Source organism: Chanodichthys erythropterus, chromosome 1 (assembly GCF_024489055.1).
Source record: "Chanodichthys erythropterus isolate Z2021 chromosome 1, ASM2448905v1, whole genome shotgun sequence".
Lineage (NCBI taxonomy): Eukaryota > Metazoa > Chordata > Actinopteri > Cypriniformes > Xenocyprididae > Chanodichthys > Chanodichthys erythropterus.
In genome coordinates, this window is record NC_090221.1 from 32,142,353 (window position 1) to 32,164,208 (window position 21,856).

Genomic DNA, 21,856 nt, shown 5'->3' on the forward strand with positions numbered 1-21,856 from the left:
AAACTGCCATAAATTTAAAAGACAATATCTCCGTTTGCACTGAACTTTCAGCGCTGTAACTTTGCAGATACTGTTTATGCTCAAGCAGCAAAATTACACACTAACTAAAGTTAAAAAAGTGAAATTGCATTGAACCACCCCTTTAAAGCAATCATAAATGCCAATAAAGGACCTTTATTTTTAAGATGTAGCCTAAATTAGGTGCCATAATCCTTGTTATTGTCAGACAGGACCTGTCTTTCAATGTCATCTGGCCCTTCCTCTGCTGACTGATGAAGGATAACGACCTCTTCCTCTTCCTCCTCGGCCATTTTTAGAACTCCATTTAAGGGTTATTCTTTAATCAGTCAGAATGAAGCGTCTGGTGCTGCTCGGGAAAACAGCAGCCTTGTCAGAAACGAGACCTCATCTGGATTCCCCTGCCCTCAATTTCATGTGTGATGCCGGGTCACATATGAAAAAACCAGGATGCCTTGTTCTGCAATCTGGTTTGACAACCGTACAACAGGTTGGGCTTTGAAAATACTAGTTTTAAAATCCCATAAAAGGGATGAACAAAGGCAGAACAAAAGGTGGATCAAATTTCACCCCATGATCAAAAGGGAAAAAAATTAAGAAAATTAAGCATATTTGTTAAATTTTCTTGATAATTATGCATATTTCAGATAGTTGCATTATATTACAGTAAAAATTACAATTAAAGACAACAGAATTAATATTAGGAATTGGCTATCAAAGAATGTTCAGGCTTAAATTTAAATGACTAAATTATTACATTGCCTAAATTATTACATTGTTAGCTAACTGCATTCTCTAAATTGTAATGTTGACATGCGTTCTCTGTAAGCTGCTTTGAAACGATATGTATCGTGAAAAGCGCTATACAAAAACAAACAAACAAAAAAAGTTTATTTCATAATACTTTAAGATTTATTTATTTGAATTGCATATAAAATTACCATCCATTTGCATTGCACAGTTTTAACATAAACAAATTCCGCCAATCATTATTACATATTAGGGTCTTTAGCGACCCGGATCTATGTCTTAACACGGATGGATCTCTACATGCCACGATAATATAAAACTCTCCAGATATTAGTGTAATAATTACAGACGAGTAAAATAAAGTATATCGTGTTACCTTTTGGAGCTTGGAAGGGTTCAGTTGAGCAGATGTTTTATAACATCATCACTGTCCTCATCAGAGCTCATTTTCTCAGTACATTCAGCATCTGGCTCATATTCACAATCTCAAACATATTCTCAAAAGTTTCATTTTCAACATCTTCAAAATCAATATTTTGATTGCTGACAGCTTCTTCATCACATCCACCATTAAATGACAGTGACACTAATATTTGACTGCGTACAGTACTTACTCTGAAGTAAATCGCTGAGTGGTTTCAAGTTTTGCTGATGATTCTTCCTATTCTATTTTTTTTTTCTGCCTGCAGTAACTATGAGTGAAACGTCACATCATCATTGTGTATCAGACATTGCCACCTTGTGGAATACAGGTGAATTTCACTTAGTCAGTCATCAAAGATTCAATTATTGTTGTGCAGAAAAAAATATACTTACACTGTTACACACCTCTGGTTTACAAAAAATGAATGGGAAAACGGGTTGTTTATAATGAATTGATTAAGCAATACTAATAAAATTGATGTCTAAAAAATGAATGACGAGGAGGGTAGTGAATGATGTCTCGGGTCACTAAAGACCCGAGGTATACATTTAAAGTAGGGATGCACCGAAATGAAAATTTTGGGCCGAAACAGATTATTTTGCCAGTGTTCCCCACCATGTCTACCACACCATGTTAAAGTACAATAGGACTATTGCAAACAGAAACAAACAAGTGCAGAGAAATTTCATGTCGGCACATTATTTGATATTTTGATTTATTTAAACTTTGCTTTTCCGGTGAGTGTGAGTGGTGCATGAGTGGAGCGTTTGGGCTGTTTTTAAACGAAAATTTTCAGCTTATATTTTCTGCCTTTTTTCCCCACATTCAGCCAAAAACCGTAAATGCCATTTTTGGCCAATACAACAACCAAATGCTCCTCAAACCATTCCTGAACCATTTTTGCTTTATGGCAGGGTGCATTATCCTGTTGAAAGAGGCACCCGGGAAAACCGTTTCCATGAAAGAGTGTACATGGTCTGCAACAATGCTTAGGTAAGGTGGTACGTGTCAAAATAACATCTGTACTTACCCCAGGTAAGTGACACACAAGCACCCGGCCATCCATGTGATGTAAAAGAAAATGTGATTCATCAGACCAGGCCACCTTCTTCCATTGCTCCGTGGTCCAGTTCTGATGCTCACATGCCCACTTTTGGAGCTTTCGGTGGTGGACAGGGGTCAGCATGGGCACCCTGACTGGTCTGCAGCTATGCAGCCCAGTACACAACAAACTGAGATGCACTGTGTATTCTGATACCTTTCTATCAGAACCGGGAACACCCCACAAGAGCTGCAGTGTTGGAGATGCTCTGACCCAGTCGTCTAGCCATCGCAATTTGGCCCTTGTCAAATTCGCTCAAATCCTTCTACTCTTGCCCATTTTTCCTGCTTCTAACATATCAACTTTTAGGACAAAATATTCACTTGCTGCCTAATATATCCTAATATATATATATATATATATATATATATATATATATATATAAAACATAATGGTCCTAACATAGACTTTACTATGTTAAAAAAAGATAATGTGTGCTTTTTTTTTTTTTTATGTTTCCTTTACTATGACCCAGACAATGTTCTTGACAGGTTTGCTGTGCTGTATGGATGGAGACTAGGCACTTTATTAACTGAGGTCACGGCAAATGGATTAAGTAAATAAATAAATAAACTCAGACTCAGACTGTTCTTGACCTAATTGAGGCATTGGCTTAGAAATCGTTGGTCATTACCTTCCTGCCCTCAGTGTCTTGCTAATGGAATTGTCTCATGGATCTGACGGTGGATCTCAGAGTTTATGAGAGTTAAGCTGAGGTATGGAGAGAAGCCTCCTCCGCTAAAATCTTAGTTAGCTGAAGTATCGCATGTCACGCTCATAGTATTTAATTCGTAGTATGTAATCCCTGTATCTGATTGATGTAATTCCATGAGCTAATTTCCTGAAGTTTATATACTCTTGTCATACTGTAAGATTTTTCCTAGAATTGTGCAGTTTGAGACTGAATTTCACAGATCCATTTTTTTTCATAAGGTTAAATTTTTCTAAGATATTCAAGATACTTAACACTGGGGTTCAAAAATTGAGGCAAAAAGCAATTAATTAAATAGAACTAACCATATTATCATGCATAGATAGGATAGCAAAATCTTTAAATCAGGTTTTAAAGGGAAGGAGAAAACAGTACGTACATCTTTTGCTATTGATGCATCGAATCAAATTCTACAGTATTCATATCACAGTCTTTGACCAAGAACTTATTGCAGTTATCCTGCAACATGGCATGACATAATGTCAAATAACAGCAAAAAAATATAAAGCATTATGTATTTTACATGTAACATGTAGGCCTACTGAAAAATGGAAAACAATATAACGGCCTAAAAAATGGATGAATGAATGAATCAGACATGAACATATTTGTTCTTGTTGTTTATTTAGCAAGAAGCTGTTGAAAGAGTAAGTAGAATGACGTTTGAAAGAGAGAGTACCAATATTTAGAAAAGGAGTCCCAGCTGTTGAAGGACTTAAACTGTTCAGTTGTTCTGGTCATGTGCCCAAATTCACATTTACATTATAGGAAACAACATATTCATTATATAGAAGGGTAACAGACATTAGTGAGAACTTAGCTGGTCTTGGTGATTCATTTGCAAAGATTTACAACTTACTGATTCCTCTTCACATTTTCAATTAAAGGAAAAGTTCACCCAAAATGAAAATACTGTCATTTAGAATATGTTTACATGACAACGATGTACTAAAAATGGAAATGTTTTTCCTTTGCATTTTAGAAAAGTTTTGAATACAGACGATTACGTTGTCAAAACGATCGCCATTCACATGGATCCACGAAAATGACATAAAAAATTATTCTGTGTGCCAGGCCAGTAGATGGCGATGTCACTTTGTAAAGAAACACTACACCTCTAGAGACTGAACACGTAAAATGCACATGACGTCGCCATTTTCACAAATTCCCATTTTTGTAATTTACATGGAGACGATAACAGTATAGTTGCACTTTGAAACCTGTATTTAAAAGTTTGAGTTTTCAGGCCCCCAAAATGCTGTTGGCGTATAAATGAACGGCCTTGTTTCTGTTTTTAGTTAAAAATAGTGTTGTGTAAACGCCACCTTATACTCACCCTCATATTGTTCCAAACTCGTATGCTGGTATTTTTCCTGAGGGACTCAAAAGGAGAATTTCTACAAAATCTTCATGTAGCTTCATAGTGACCATGTCTGTAAAGCTCCAAAAAGAACACAAAAACAACATAAAAATAACAGCATATGCGTTTAGAACATCATGTATGTGGGTTCAAAATTGAGGACAGAATTTTCATTTTTGGATGTAATGTTCCTTTAAATAATGTCAGTTGTAACATCTAAAAAAAAAAAAAAAAAAAAAAAAAAAAAACATTCTGTTCAAAACATCCCATCTGAGAACATAGGTGTTTCATACAGGATGTATGAGAGAGAGAGAGAGAGAGAGAGAGAGAGAGAGAGAGAGAGAGAGAGAGAGCTATACATTCTGTGTGTGGAAAGCTCTTTTCCATACAGGAAGTTTACATGTTATCACTTTTTTTTTTTTTTATTGCTCAAACAGTTTATGCATAACGAAGATGCAACCATCATTCAATACAATCAAAGCAATGTAAAAATTAAAGCAGAGCTCCAAATTATATTATATCACACAGAAAATATATTTAATATGATAGCATGTCAAATAATACTGACAAATAAATGAATATGTATATATTTCAATAAATATATAGTTAAATAAATATTTAGAAACATACTGACACTTTAAGATGAACTCAAACATTAGAAAAGTATATTTTTTATAACGAATAAATTAACAATAATAAATAGTGCTAAATAATTGTAACAACAATGTATACCATTCCAGAACAATTTTATCATTTTCTATAGAGCCAAGCAGGCTGCAGCATGCTTAAATGAACATCATCTTTCCCTTAGAAATAACTTAAAACTGACTCAAAAACAAACAAAAAAAACAAACAAACAAAAAAACAAAACAAGAAACTCTGCAATGCTTTTGTGTGTGTGTGTGTGTGTGTGTGTGTATAAAACTGTACAAACAGACAACATAAAACATTACACACTAGTGAACAACAACACCAACATGAACAAATATTCCTTACAAATATACAAAAAAAAAAAAAGTTGTCTACTCTGTGACAGGTATTTTGTATTTGCAGAATTCAGTCAGTGACATTTCTACGATTTGACTGCATCATATTTTGTACACTACATTTTAGGAATATTCAGCTTCATTTTGGAGGGTAAACAATTGTAGTAAACATGCAATAGTTGAAGCACTTCGGTCTTTTGGTCCAAAAAGAACATTGTAAGAGTTCGATAAGAGGAAAGCACAGTGGCAAAATGAGGAAATTACTGAACACGAATTCATCATACATATTCATATATATTTATTCTAAAGTGTTCACTAATTTCCTTAGATCCATAGATCCAGCATGAAAGATGAAGTGTGCCATTTCTGCATCAATTGTGCCACCAACCAGGTTGTTTCCAAACACTTCACCTGTCTGCCACTGGTTGAAATACAAATAGACCCACCCACATCAGGCTACTTAAAGTTCTGAAAGTGTCACAAAGCCACAGTGTTCACACTCTTTAAGAAGACAACCTATAATGATTGTAAATAGGTTATAAACCTAAAGCTGTATAATTGTGTCTGCACATTAAATCTGGATGAGGAGAAAGTATTTAAACTTCAAAAAATGACACACTTTATCTTTTGTAGAAAGGGTGTGAGGAAAGCTCAACCTGCTGTCATTTATTACCATAGACTAATGAAAGATGGACGACGCATCTCCACTTCCTTCCACTGTAGAAAAATTAAGCCAGAATATCCCAGAAATGGTCGTTGTCGATTGCGTCATTCGGAGCCCGCGCAGTAGTGATCCTGATGTCAAGCCGCGGTATCAAGGTCCCGCCCACATTCCCGCAGACTCAATCGTAAACACGGCTGTCAATCATGAGGTTACACCCCATTTTTATAGCGTCAATTAACTAACTAAAACCAAACTCACTGAAAAAACAAAACAACTGTACACAAAATGACAGAAACCATCTTTGGTCATTTTTGAAATTGGATTTTTTAGTTTGGCTCGCATCCCATTTGATAACATGGAGAGGGCGGGTTTATGACCTATACTGCGGCCAGCCACCAGGGGGTGATTGAAATGCTTTGGCTTCCCTTTTGTTTATTACATGCATTTTAAATAATAATATACAAACAACAGTGTATTTATGAACAGTTACATTTAAGGTCATATGGAATGAAAATGGACCCCATTTACCTTCTTAAGGAACTACTTTCAAAGAAATTAGCTATTCCTAAGCTTTCACCAAAATATATTAATTTGCTCTGGCTCTGAAACAAATCTTTGCATCCTAAACCTTGTTTTTTAACAATGCAATAATTTTACCCGATGGGTAAAATCAAATCCCAGCTTGCATTGTGTTGTTGTTGAGTGGTTTTACTCATGAATAGGGCATAATATGGCACACGATTGCAGTTTCTTGACTTCAAAGTTTAGGTTGCATGAGCTTCCCACACCACCCTGATATATGCTGCTGCATTAGAGACCTTTATAAAGGGATGTAGAGTCAAAAAAATTGACAGTAAACAGATTGAAAACCATGTTGACATTATCATCCAAAATGCAGTTAACAGAACATTCCTGGTTTAACGGAAGAAAATAAAATCACATACGGTAAAGATACAGCAATGTGTGTAAACGGTTGATTTAATGTTTTTTTTTTTTTTGTGTATGGGCCCAGCACAAAATAAGAGACCATAAGCACAAAAGAGCTTGGTCTTTTAAATATATATATATATTTAAAAAAGGCTAGTCAAAAACAAGCACCATCACAAAAAATCGTAAAGTTTACACCAAATAAATAAATGGTAACACTCTTTACCTTTTTAGACATTCTGTTGACTACCAGTATAAGTAACACTGCACCTACATGTCAACTAACTCTCATTAGAGTATAGACAGACTGTCTGCTTAATATCTGCACTTTTAACACTTTATTTTGATTCTCACAAAACAAATTTCTCACATATTTTTTTAACTTTTTAACTGTAAATACATATCAACTTATTCTACAAACCCTAACCTAACAGTCTACTAATACTTTAATGAGAGTTAGTTGATATGTAGCTGCAAACTTACTTGAAATTAGTAGAATGTGTAAAGTGGACTATCGAAATAAAGTGTAACAATAAATAAATCAATAAATCACTATAATTTGCTAATCTATATCACAGAGAGAGGTCCACAGTCAGATTCTCACAGGGCTAAATACGTCAAACCAAACGTAACACATCATTTTCACTAAGTACATATGTACAAAGGCAAATGTCATTTTAAAAGCACTGCTGAAAAAGCTGTAGAAAAGAGCGACGAGAGATAGAGAGAGATAGAAGGCATCTTGCAACAATCCATGACATGTCTGTCTGGAGCAGATGGGAAAGAGCGTCGGAGCGTGATTATATTCAGAGTCCCTGGGTGGTTTTGGCCGAGTCTTTAGTCCTGCTTAGTGGAACCCGTCGCAACCCTGGACGCCGTCTAATAAGAGGGCACCATGTCTTTGATCACGGGTTCTCTGTTCAAATACGTCGCCCAGTAAACCAGGTTGAATGTCCCGAAGAGAACTGGGAACATGATACGGGACATGCGGTCGATTTTACTCACGCTGTTGAAGGTTTTCTTCGCCTCGGCTGGTTTCCCGTCGGCTTTCGTCTTTCCCGGTTCGGCTACGCTCCCCTTGGCGATGGTGGGGAGGACCGTGTCCTTGGTGATGTTGGGGGCATAGTTTGCCACGGCGACGGCATAGGCGTTGTTCTTCTTGATGACTGAAGCTTTCTCCTTTTTCTGTGGGAGATTGAGAGTTTGTCACTTTTAAGAAGTCATCTCTTTGGAATACACTTGTCAGTCCTGTTTGGAGAGCTGATTGTAATCATGTTCACATATAGTTTGGTTATTAAAGCGACTGAGAACTGTATTTTATGACCTAAGCAAAACCACGCTCCTGAAGAAATCCCAACAGCGACTGTATTTCTTAAGAAGGCTGAGGAAATTTGGCATGGCAACCGAAATCCTCAGCAACTTTTATAGATGCTCAGTTGAAAGTGTGGCACTGTCCAGGACAGGAAAGCTCTATAACGTATGATAAAAACTGCACAGAATATTTGTAGAGTAGCTTTCCTGTCACTTCAGGACATTTAGAGTACCAGGGTCATCAGGAGGGCCCATAACATTATCAGGGATTATACACTTCCACAACACAATCTCTTTACACTTCTGCCGTCGGGGAGACAGGACAGGTGTGTGAAATCATGGACAAAAAGATTCACAAACAGTTTCTATCCACAAGCCATTAGGCTCTTGAACAATACATTAATTACTTCACTTCTTATATTGTTGCTGACGGCTGCACTATTGTATATGTTTTTGTGTATATTTTTGTTACTTAGTCTTTGTATATTTACTATATGTGCACATTGTGAAAGGGAGACTGGCAAGTAAGAATTTCATTGTGCGGTCTAAAACTGTGGTGTTTTTTATTGTGCATATGACAATAAATGAATTGAATAATTTGCAAGGGAGTTGTGGACTTAACAGCTACACTGAGAGAGAGAGAGAGAGAGAGAGAGAGAGAGAAACATGTTTCTCTTGTTTTTCAGTGCAAATATCTAAAAATTCTTAAGACAAGATACATTTACCTGAAAATCAAAAAATATATAAGATATCATTTCAAAATTAAGTGATTTTTTGCTTAAAAATGACAAAAGCATACACCAAAACTACTAAAACTTTAAAATTAAAATAAAAAATGTCTAGTTCAGTCATGAAACTCTAGAGGTCTAGGCTGATATCCTGTCTTTTACATGCAACCTGCAAGCAATCACATCATTACCGCATGGTACAAGCTTATTGGCCTCTGCTGATCCTGCAGCCAATGAGATTGCTTGCTCAACATTTAAATAGTCTGGTTCATTATTTGCTGTAACCTCGTACTGCAGGGCTCAGAGTTCCTCTGAAAGCCTCAACCTCCCCAGCTCCACTTGTCTAGATCTGCTACGGGATTCATGCATGTCTATTTATGCAGCAGCAACAAATCTTACATGCTCACAGCCAGTGTTGGGGGTAACACATTACAAATAATGCGAGTTATGTAATCAGATTACTTTTTTTCAAGTAACTAGTAAAGTAACGCATTACTTTTAAATTTACAACAAAATATCTGAGTTACCTTTTCAAACAAGTAACAAGTTACTATGCTCTACCATTTATTGACTGACAGCTCTCCTGTCCCCATGTTAAAGAGAAATCAGGAGTAAGTAGGCGTTGTATACGCTGTGTGAACATGGTGGTTATTCTAGACTAAATGTGAGCATACATCTACTCATTTACTTCTCCTTAGTCCTATTCTTCTGTATTCCACAATGGAAGCAAAGCGGAAAGGCTTGTTTGTTTGAACTACATCCTCTACTGTATAGGCATGAATTTGCTTTTCCTTCAGCCTGAGGCTTATTCATTTCACACTTGGGCTGCATTCCACTCCACTTTCTGACACACACTTACGAACTTCCCTACACACTTCCCCTCGGGGAATCCCTGCCACCATTTTTTCTCCAACAACTTTTAAGCATATAGAATGCTGCATAAAACAAATTTAAAAGTACAAAAGGGGTTTAAATAATAAATCAGCTCCATAGTGAATTCCAAGTGATTGAGGGCTTATGTAACAGAGGCCAGCTAGTTAGAGCATCCGACTCCCACACCAGAGACCCAGTTTCGAGGCTCGCGCAGAGCGGGGTAGGATCTGGGTAGAGGGGTTACATTGGTGCCGTGACCCTGATGGGAGTGAGGTTTAGGGGGGTGAGTGTAACGGAGGCCAGCTAGTAGTTGCTGTGCGAGTAAACCTCACTCCTCTGATCCCAAGAGACGCCCTAGCGACGGATGATAGAGGTTGCATCCTGTAGCCTCCTTGTTAGAGTGTCCTACTCCCACGCCGGAGACCCAGGTTCGAGGCCTGCACAGAGTGGGGTGAGTAGGATCTGGGTAGAGGGGTTATACTTAATACGTTCAATTTTAACCTTATGCAGGAGTTCTGCCAGTAGTGGCCACTCGTGCAACGTAAGCAATGATGCACATCCGAGTCCATGAGACGGAAGGAAGTTAGCGAGTCAATGGCATAAAAATTTGGAGTGTAATGCAGCCAAGGTGTAAAAGGCCCTTTACATTTGCCAAAAATAGAACTTTTTTTTGATGTTATAAAAACAAAGCCCAGCCCAGATGAAAAAAAAGTAACTCAACACATTACTTTCCATAAAAAATAACTAAGTAACACAATTAGTTACCTTTTTTAGGGAGTAACGCAGTATTGCAATGCATTACTTTTAAAAGTAACTTTCCCCAACACTGATCACAGCAGTGTGTCCATGTATCTATTAGCAGTAGCAAGTCCATACTTGCTCTGCGGAAGCAGCAGAAGAGTAGCAGATCTAGTCTGCCAAGATCAAATACATTAACATTGCCGTATTCAATAACATGCTTAAACTGAACTGGAAATATAAAAGCTAATTTAACATATTAAATATTAACCTATTTGGCATTTTCACCAACTTACAGGTTAAACTTTATTGTAGTTATGTGGGCGCTGAGTTTTTTCTGTCATTTGGCAAGATCTCATGTTATAAAAGATGAAGCGCTTTGCTCAGACTATTTAAAGGTACCCTCGAATGAAAAATTGAATTTATCTTGGCATAGTCAAATAACAAGAGTTCAGTACATGGAAATGACATACAGTGAGTCTCAAACTCCATTGTTTCCTCCTTCTTATATAAATCTCATTTGTTTAAAAGACCTCAGAAGAACAGGCGAATCTCAACATAAAACCGACTGTTACGTAACAGTCGGGGTGTACGCCCCAATATTTGCATATGCCAGCCTATGTTCCCAACATTATGAAAGGCATTAGACAAGGGCAGCCAGTAACATCTGGATCTGCACAGGTGAATCATCAGACTAGGTAAGCAAGCAAGAACAATAGCGAAAAATGGCAGATGGAGCAATAATAACTGACATGATCCATGATATCATGATATTTTTAGTAATATTTGTAGATTGTCTTTCTAAATGTTACCATCGTTTCTTACTGTATTCACGGAGACAAGAGTCGTCGCTATTTTCATTATTAAACACTTGCAGTCTGTATAATGCATAAACACAACTTCATTCTTTATAAATCTCTCCAACAGTGTAGCATTAGCCGTTAGCCACGGAGCACAGCCTCAAACTCATTTAGAATCATATGTAAACAATATAACAGTATACCATACTCACATAATCCGACGCATGCATGCTGCATGCATGACGAACACTTTGTAAAGATCCATTTGAGGGTTATATTAGCTGTTTATGCACTGTTCAAGGCAAGCGCGAGCTCCGTGGGCGTGGAGCACGAGAATTAAAGGGCCAGTAGCCCTGAATCATTGATAATGATGCCCCAAAATAGGCAGTTAAAAAAATTTAATAAAAAAAAAAAAAATCTATGGGGTATTTTGAGCTGAAACTTCACAGACACATTCAGGGGACACCTTAGACTTACATTACATCTTTTTAAAAAAAAATCTAGGGCACCTTTAAGACAGTATTGGCTGTGACTCGACAACAAATGCTAGACTAAGACATACTTCTCCACTCCTCAAATACATAAAACATTAGCCCTATATTACCCAGGCCTATATGTGTGAACTACACGTGTCTCTTCATGTTTGTGTGTGTGGGCACGCTAATGGAGAGAGAAAGTTGTTATTAATGACTGTTTGTTATGCGTGGGATCTTGTTATTTTTCTGTGTGCGAGCAGCACCGGCACAGCAGATTTTCCTGCTGCTGTTATGACAAGAACTTATTGAATCATGAATCTTCCTCTTTGTTCTTCATCATGAGCCTGCTCATCCTCGACACCTCCAGTTGTCCCATCAACTCCTCGTCATAATACCGCTCATGTTTTACAACTAGTGTGGTTTTATCCAGCAAGTGGATGATGTATAACACACAAAGGCAACATTCCAACAGTGTTTGGAAATGACAACCATATTTGAGGCTCAAACTGTCCTATAGGGACTGGAGCAGATTGAATACTATCAGTGTGGGCAATGGCCAATCCTCTTATTTAACTCAGTTAGGTGTTACGAAAATTAGATAAATGTTAATAGTATAAATAGCTATAAAATGGGTAGTAAATTCCATTTCATGTTGAAGTTTTAAATGTTGTTTATATGTCTATGTTGTGTTTTTAATATGCTTTTAGACAAATCATGTGTAAATTCATGTCAACACCATTGCTGAGTATTTTCTCCACCAAAGTCTCAAAAACGTGGTTTAAAATCGCTGGCCTTTCTGACATACCAAACTACCTTGTAACCCATCACTCTAAGTGTGGGTGGGCTTTAGCATGTCATTACTATGCAGCGAATCTCAAGAGAAGCCATATGATGTGTATAATGTTGTGTAACGTTAGCAACACATTATTAGCCATTTGATAATGTAGTCAAGCAAAAGGCTGATCATATTAATTACAGTTATGTGTCTGACGTTGTAAAGAGCGATACCATCGTGCAGCGTTTACCTCAGTAAGTTGACTGAGTGGATCTCTGAGCTGGTGTCAGTGGGTGGAGATGGGTCTAATTAGCATATTCATGGATCTGCGTATACTAAATGAGGCAAGGATGTAGAGTTACATTCAAGCTATTTTAAGACATGAAGATTTTTTTTTCACAGGAAAAAAAAAAAAAAGATTGTAATTTTGGTGATCAAAAATGAATTTTAAGGGATACAATTATTGACTACAGTGGGACTTTAAAGGGAAAGTCCTGTGCTGAGTGATATGAGATGACACAGCAGTGAAACAGAACTGACTCCCGCAGGTGTTTTGATGGCGAATGCGCCGAGCATTCAGTCTGTTTCCCCAGCTGGGTTCTTGGCACATGCCCGCAGGCCCTGCTCTCATTCCCGGTGTTTCAAAACGCCACAGACCTCCACCTCCACCTCCCCCTCATCCTGAAAGCTGCACCTCTCCCTGACGCGCTGATGAATGCGCCCCGGGAAGCAGCGCTGTGGTAATTAAAGAGAGTGACAGGAACTAGTAATGCATCAGGCTAAACGGAGGATAGTTACTAAGAGAGGCCGTTTGCTACACTGTCAGCTCAAACACCACTGAAATTCAGATGAAGATCAAGAGCAAACTAGGACTAAAACAATGTATGATCACTGGAAATGAGTTTGACTGCATGCTACTGCATGCCTTGAATAAAATCAGCGAAGATATCCTAAAGGTTCTGAGCGTCAGGTCAGAGTGTAATACATGGTTTGATAGCATCTAAAATCAACCTTGTTAAAATGAACACTGACAACATGAGCACAAACTGTCAAACAGCCCTCAGTGAAACAAATGAAATGACAATTTAAAATCCCACAGAGCCTATTTCATGCTTAAATTATTTATTTATATGTTGTTTCAGAAAATTTATTTGGCAGCTTCTGAATAAAAAAATGAGACAATGCGTACAATGTTTTCTGTGCCACTATAGGAAATGAATCACAAAATCATAGTTTACCCCAAAATCAAAAGCTAAAAATGCTTATATATATATATATATATTAATATATATTTATGTATTTATTTGCATAAAGAAAATTAAGCCTATTTTTTTTTTTTGCCATTTAAAATATTTTTGCATTGCAATTTTTTCATCAATTATGCCATGCAATATTAAAAACAAGTCTGTTGGCATTACATTAATGAGAACGAGATTTATTTGCATTGTGGTAATGCGAATAAGGCTTCACCCTTTTTTAATGAACCAACTTTCTTTTGCTTTTTTGGAGTGAAAACATTTTGACAGGTTAAGTAAGATTCACCATATCTTTTAGATTGATTAGATCCATTTCTGGTGCATCAGACACCAAAAAATTTAAAATAAGAAATGCAGGTCTACTTTCTGTGACTGTGACAGAGGAAGACAGTGCCAAAATCTGCATATACATACCAATTCTACAGGCTGTCATTTCTGATTGGCTGACTGACCTTTAGTGGGAAGAATGTGATTTGTGGAGAAGATTTGAAGGCTCATGAATAAGCAATGATCTTGTGCTACAGAGTCTGACTAGGGAAGGGAGAGACCCTTATGAAACCGATATTAATCAATCCTAGATAATAAGACTCCAGATTTGATTGTGTTGATGTGACGACAGTCTGTCAGAGAGACAGAGCGACTGTAAATTCCAGGGTTGACCTCACTATATTACAATATTTTTTGCAGAGTATTAAAATCTCAATAGTCATTAAAATCATTTGCCTGGAAAATAGCATATAATGCAGCTTTGCTTGGGATTAATTTTAACTGAACGTGCTGTCATAAGTCTTGTCTATAAATGTCTCTTACTGTATATTCTGGTCTATAAATCTTGGATCGCCTTTCCATTAATGGATTATAAGTAAAAAAAACAAAAAAAAAACGCTAAGCCCAAGTATTAAACTTTGGAGCATAATTTGTACTGTTTGTACACTGAACATAAATGACATATCAATCCATATCTGCATCATGAACCATATCTAGACCACAATATCATGGAAATTTTTAACTTCGGCCACAGCTACCCTAGCAGATGCATAGCAACACAGATCTGTGAAAGGTAAAGAGCTTTTTTTTTTTCTGGTTCTGTTTTCTTCGGCAGCACTGTCTGTTCAATCATTACCAGAGACTGAGTGGCCAGTTACCCAGCAGAAAATAATATTAAAATAGTTTGAAAGATATGGCAATTTGATTAAAATCTTCACAGTTGTTGGTGATCAGTTTTTTTTTTTCTAGATTACAACACTTCAAGACATGATTTTGATTGCCAATAATAGAGCATTTGCCTCTGCAGTGAAAACTGAACTTTGGTTCAGCTGATGCAGTTGATTTGTTGCAAAAGCTGCTACTTGATTTCCAGATTTAGATCCATCTGTGTATATAGGAGTATGTTGTGGAAACATTGCACTTACTGGTGATAATCATTTGGATGTGTTTTGGTTTCTTGCTAAATCCAAAAATCGAAACGATTTTGAGCTTTTGGAGAATCCATAGAGAAATTCTGCAAAAAATGTGTCTGTTCCGAAATGTTTAAATCCACTTTCAGATTCTCCAGATGGGTCGTAATGCTTAGACCAAATGGACAGATATAACTTGGTTTACTTTCATATATTATTGAATGATGAATTGGAAAAAACAAACAAACAAACAAACAAACAAACAAACAAAAAACTGCTGAATAAGGCTGGATTTTCCGTATTTTGTTTGACTGCCAACTTTAATCGTCTGATTCTAAAGGAAGATTCATTGGCTTCCACATATAGCCTTGGATTGGTGATGTTCTGTAGGTTCCTAAAGCCAATCCTATGTCATGGTGGTGTAAAGTATCCAAAAGTCGATTATATGATTTTCTGCCTGACCTTTGAGCAAATCAAAGTTCTGTACAAATCCATAAGTGCTGACCTGTCTGCTGCCCATTTGGTTTTGGATAAAACTGTTGCATGAAGAATGAAGAATCATTGAGCATGTAGAATCATTTTCACACATGAAACGACAACCTCTAAGTTCAGACCTTAAATTCATTGAAAGTCTTTGGGGTGTGCTGGAGGAGACTTGACAGAGTGCTCACCTCTTGTATTGTAATATTACAAGATCTTGATCAAAAATGAAATGATCTGTCACTTCCATCATCTCTTGATGGAAATAAATGTTGTGATGGTCCAACAGCTGTGTCATGGGATTGACATGGGATGGCTCATTATAGCTCTTCCAATGAAAAAATCTTGTTGTATGGCTGTATTACTAGAGCTAAAGTTAATGTTCTCCTTCCGTTGTTGAGCATGAAAAGTTCGGAAAACATGAAGACGGGTTCTCAATTGATGAATTCTTTTCAAAAGTATGTTTGCAATTTCTTGTTTGAAGTTGAGAGTGAATCATGAAGTGTTGTATTTGAGGACCCTTCATTTTTCATATCAGGTTCCATATTTTGTTTGATGGAGTACTTGTTGACAATCTGAAAACAAATTTTCTACAGCTATCCTTTTTAACTTCATTTATAGTTCTTCTTGCTTGTGCTCTACTCATCTTGAATTTGATAAGTGCTTCAGTTGATGGATGTCTGAAGAAAAGTCTTTCAGCTTTTTTCCTATCTCTTTTATAGCTTCCTAACATTTATCATCGAACCATGGAATTCGTCTAGATTTTTTTGTGCAGAGATGTTCTTGGGACTTTATCATTTGCTATAGATATAAGCGTTTCTGTGAAATTCTGCATAGCCCAGATGGCTGTCCTCCGGAAAGCGTGCAAATCTCTCATAACAGAGAGTTATGAAACTGAAATCAGTTTGCTTTTTAATTCTCCATCTTTGTACTTTTGATTCTTCCTCTCCTCCTTTAATAGTTACAATGATTGGGAAATGGTCACTTCCACAAAGGTTATGATATACTTTCCATGATTAAAAAAAATAAATAAATAAATAAATAAATTCCATGATTAAAAAAGGTCTTAAAAAAAGTGCAGTCTGACAGATTGTTAAACCGATTGCGGAGTATGTTCCATGTCCTGTATGTAAATAAGTATTCAATCCATTATCTAAAAGACATAAGGTATGGTTATGTATACAAAATTGAAATCTTCTTTCCTTTTGTATTGCAATGATTAATGCCACACAGAAAGTTATGGCTATTAAAATCCCCCATTAGTATAAAAGGAGATGGGAGCTGAGCGATATGCGTGCCAAATTTAAATCAGGAGGAATGTAAATAGAACACACTGTAATGGTTTTCTGCATCATCAGTAGTACTGCTGTCACCTGTATATTACTCTTAATATTGATATGACTATGAATCACATCATTTCTTATTAAAATGGCTGTACCACAGGAGGCTAGCTTGTTAATAGGGCACATTTTTTAAAATAGAAAAGCACAATCTGATGATGATTGTATCTCCTGAAGACAAACAACAAGAGGATTAATAACTGCAGTTAAATGCTGCATTTCCGTAAAATTAGCCCTGACACCACAACAGTTCCATTGTATGATAACATTACCTATAAGAAAGAAAATAGAAGCAGTTGTCCTAATTCTGCCTTTAGGAGATGGGCTTCTACTAAGGTGTTCACTCTCTTTCAATTCCACATCTTTAATTTGTCTTGCCTTTGAAGTTTCATCTTTTGATTGCGAAGAGCTTGCCTTTCTGTTATTTTTATTTGCCTTTTGGTTCTCAGTTGTTGAACTCAGATGAATGTCATCTGAAAGAGTTCCTCTCTGAATTCCTGTATTCTTTGTCCTTGAGAGAAGATTACTATAGTTAACAGTTTCAGGTTTATCTTTATGCATCCAGGTGATATCTGTCTGGCAATCTATTGTTCTAATTTTATTTGACAGCACATAGGCAAACGTTTTATTCAAAGTAAAAACAGGTGCAGCAGCCACCATTTTCTTTGCTTTGGGGTAACTGATTTGTATATCTGACCTGCTGTATTTCTTTTTCTTTGATCCACATGGGACACTTTTGATGCAGATGAATGATCACCTGTGCAATTGCAACATTTAGATTGTTTTTGACAACTTTTCTTGTCATGGACTTCCTCACCATAATTACAACAGATGTGTTTGTTGTTGCAGCCATTAGACCAGTGTCTGTACTTTTGACAATAGAAGTAAAAACTTCAACGATTTTGAACGATAACTTATAAACCTTTAAAGACAGACATACTGTGAGCTATGAGGTTGTTAATTCATGGTATTTGCTTTTGCTGAAGCAGTCAGCTCGCATTATTTCAGCTTATTTTTTATAATAATTGTGTTTAACAGTGGAATTCTTGGTGAATCCTTCACTGTAAAAAATGACAGTAAAAACTTTTTTTAACAGTAAAAGACTGTAAAAATGCTGCGGTGAAAAACTGTAAAATACCGTTAAATTCACAGTTTTTGGAAGTGAAAAATAACCATTCATTGTAAAATTTACAGTGAAAAAACGTAAATTGACATTCCCACAATTCCCTGCGCGACACTTCACATTTGATATATTTTCGTTGAAATAACTCTGTTTCTTCTTAGTTTTTCAAAAAAAAATTCTAATCAGTTATGTACATTAGAGTTTTATGTTACATCTAATGTTGTTAAATTAATGTTTATTGCATTTTTAAAATTTCATGCATGTTACCATGATGGTGTTTAGTGTGTGTGTGAATGACACTGTGTGCACCTTCTATATGTTAGTGTTGTCCTTCTCAGCTTGTGGAAAAGCTGCTTGTGATGAACTTTGATTCATCATGTGACTCTTATCACCACTGTGTTTGGTGACTGTCAGTGTATTATAAAGGTACAAAACAGATATTAGTACTTCATTAGGTTGGTAAATTAACATTACATCAGTTAATAAAATACGTTATTTTACCGTAAATTTAACATTTTTTTATTTTTTTACGTTGCTACTGTATTTTTTACAGTAAAGTTCTGGCAACCGCAGCTGCCGTTTTTTTACCGTATATTTTACTGGATTTTTTTTTACAGTGTACATTACCCATGATGCTGTAAAGAAAATCCTTATTTTTTTTTTCACTTCTTTTACTGTTCCTGTTATTCCTGCAATACCCTTTTGTATAGCAAAAGGGGAAAGCACATTGATTGGAGGATCTGGAGAAGAGGCTTCAACGCTGATAAATTTTGGCCAGTCATCATTACCCAGCACAGAAACACATTCCTGAAGTATTGGTTAATCAAGCTGTTGTCTAGGAGAAAGAATTACAATATTCAAGTCATCCCATTTGTTTATTTTTTCTTTTCTTTGGAACAAGCTAAATCCACATCAACCTGATGTGCTTTTACTTCCAGGCTTGAACTTACTGTCAGTCATTTCATTTGTTACCTGAGACGTCACATTACTCAAAAATGTAACGCACTGTCACCAAGTCAATTAATCCAATTAATACGCCACCCCACCCCGAACAACACAAAGCATGCAGGGAGATGATTAATAATCATTACCTTGTCATTGACCACGCTCTTGCCATCCCAAGCCCAGCCGCGCTTGGTGAAGTAGTTGACTGTAGCAAACTCAATCAGGGCGGAGAAGACAAAGGCGTAACACACGGCGATGAACCAATCCATGGCTGTGGCGTAGGCGACTTTCGGCAGGGAGTTACGAGCGCTGATACTCAAAGTGGTCATAGTCAGTACAGTGGTCACACCTGAGAAGAATATAAACAATAAAAATGCAATGCAAATTACTATAATAAACTAATGCAGAGCTCAATTCAACTTAGATTTCTTGAACTTTCAACTAATGCTGAAATACAACTTGAAACTTTTCACCAAGAAGCAGTTGTATGGCATCACATGAATTTGGCAGAACTCAGTTCCAACATGACATGAAAAATAAAACCACTTTAGCAAACGTTTGCAGAGAACAAATGCTGTATTGTGTAGCATCATTTCTGGAGTAAACCATAAACCGACTTTTTTTCCCTTCTAATTCCTAGTTTATATCTCACAATTCTGAGAAATACTTTTTATACTTTTGTATTCTGTGGCAGAAAGAAAAAGCAGCTTCCATAGTAACCAAAGGCCATGTACTGTATGTTGGATTTGTTGCTGTTTTTGTTGGCAGCAATTTCATGTTTTGATTTCAATAAAAGCTTCATGTAAAGCTTTTACAATTCCAGTACCACTGTTCCATATACGCAGAATAAGCAATCTACGTAAGGCACCAAGGGGACAACATCCCACCCTCTGTGTAGGCACCATCAACACCCCAACCCACCCCCAGAAAACAATTTCAACCATGATGCAACTGAAGTTCTTTGTAGGAGACCCATTTGACCAGTGGTTGCCCAGAGCAATTCTATTGCAACGCTTGTTAGCAATTGTAAAAAAAAAAAAAAAAAAAAAAAAAAAAAACCTAAATAAATAAATAAATATTTTTTAAATATTTTAATATATTTTTAATATTTTAAACTGGTCAAAATTGTTCACAAAAACATCTTCCATTGGTTGGACAATACTGAGTGATTCATAAATAAAATGATACATAAATAAACAAATGGATGGATGGATGGATGGATGGATAGATAGACAGATAGATAGATAGATAGACTTGAACCAAGCTCAACAGCTCTTTATACATGCGAAGCAACAAACCAACTGGAGAAAGGTCACAGGAGAAAGTATTTTAACATCACAAAAATGACATACTTCAACGTCAATGACTTTGAAAGACTAAACATCTCTAAAGCTTCAGTTTGTTGGGATGTCCCTGCCATTATATCTTTGGTGTGCCACATTCTTTCCAGTCTTTGGGCTTCTAATCAACCAAAAACACGACAACCCTTTAGCCTCTATACGCCTGAATCGTTCTCATTCTTTCGGATTTCTGTCCCTTTTTAGAAAGGGCCTTGTGAGTTACAAGAAAAAGGCCTTGAATAATTTTGTTTTTGAGGGAATAATACAACAATATGACAGCCTTCTTTGGTCTGGGACCGAAGAGACAATAACCTTAATGAGAATCCTCCGGCACTTTCACGACTTTCAGCGTGCAATGCTCTGAATGCTCTCAGCTGAGACTCACTGACATCATAAAGGGATTATGGAGAGGAACCTGTTCGTTCCTGACTCCTGCCTGATTCACATCTGCAATGACAGATCTGCCTGACATACGGCAGGCTTGGGGACTCCGGTTGCGACCATGCACGTAAACAAATGCCTCCAATTAATTTCCATCACCATCAAACTCTTCAGCATTCAATCCCGGGTGGGACGAGCATGACAGCATTGAACGGATGTTGGTATAAAATGATTTGACAACCAGAGAACTGCAGACGAGGAGTTTTGGATGGATCTCCTTCCCCTGACTATCAGAAATTGAGGCAAAATGCAGATATCCATCCACTGACAAAGCATGTGACAATGCATCAGTCATAACCTAAAAAAGACTCCACAGTGAAAGTGAAGAGCAAGAGTTCAGTAACCACAGAGATGGCCATCTTAAAGGGTTAGTTCACCCAAAAATGAAATTTTTTTCATTAAGTACTCACCATCATGTCGTTCCAAACCTTTAGGACCTTTGTTCATCTTTGGAACGCAAATTAAGATATTTGTGATGAAATCCGAAAGGTTTGAGGATTCCAAGGCCCAGAAAGGTAGTAAATACATTGTTAAAATAGTCCCATGTGACTACAGTGATTCAACCTTAATGTTATGAAGTGACGATTTCTTCTCTTCCCTGTCAGTCTCCTATGCTGTTCATGAACAAACACAGCACAGTGCCTCCGGGGTTCTAAGGCCTAACGCCAGCTCATTATTGGCCAGCTCCTGCATCAGCATCACACACATGCGTCATGGTGAACACGTGAACAGCGTCGGCTAATACTGAGACGGCGTTCTGACATGGAACCCGGAAGCACTGTGCTGTGTTTACAACATCAACAGCATAGGAGACTGACAGGGAAGAGAATGATTGGTTGAATAAAGTCATTATTTTTGTTTTGTTTTTACACACAATAAATATTCTTGTT

At 36.9% G+C, this 21,856-nt stretch overlaps 1 protein-coding gene across 1 annotated transcript in view; it reads right to left on the bottom strand.

The window, feature by feature from the left end:
- Positions 1-7,822: 7,822 nt before the first annotated feature.
- The window catches only part of LOC137018377 (gamma-aminobutyric acid receptor subunit alpha-2), an 84,109-nt gene continuing 70,075 nt past the window's right edge, over positions 7,823-21,856 (bottom strand). Inside the window, exons 8-9 of the mRNA XM_067382994.1 lie at positions 19,332-19,534; positions 7,823-8,128 (exon numbers count right to left, since the gene is read on the bottom strand). Coding sequence (XP_067239095.1) covers positions 7,823-8,128; positions 19,332-19,534 — 509 coding nt within the window. The remainder of the gene's footprint in view (positions 8,129-19,331; positions 19,535-21,856) is intronic.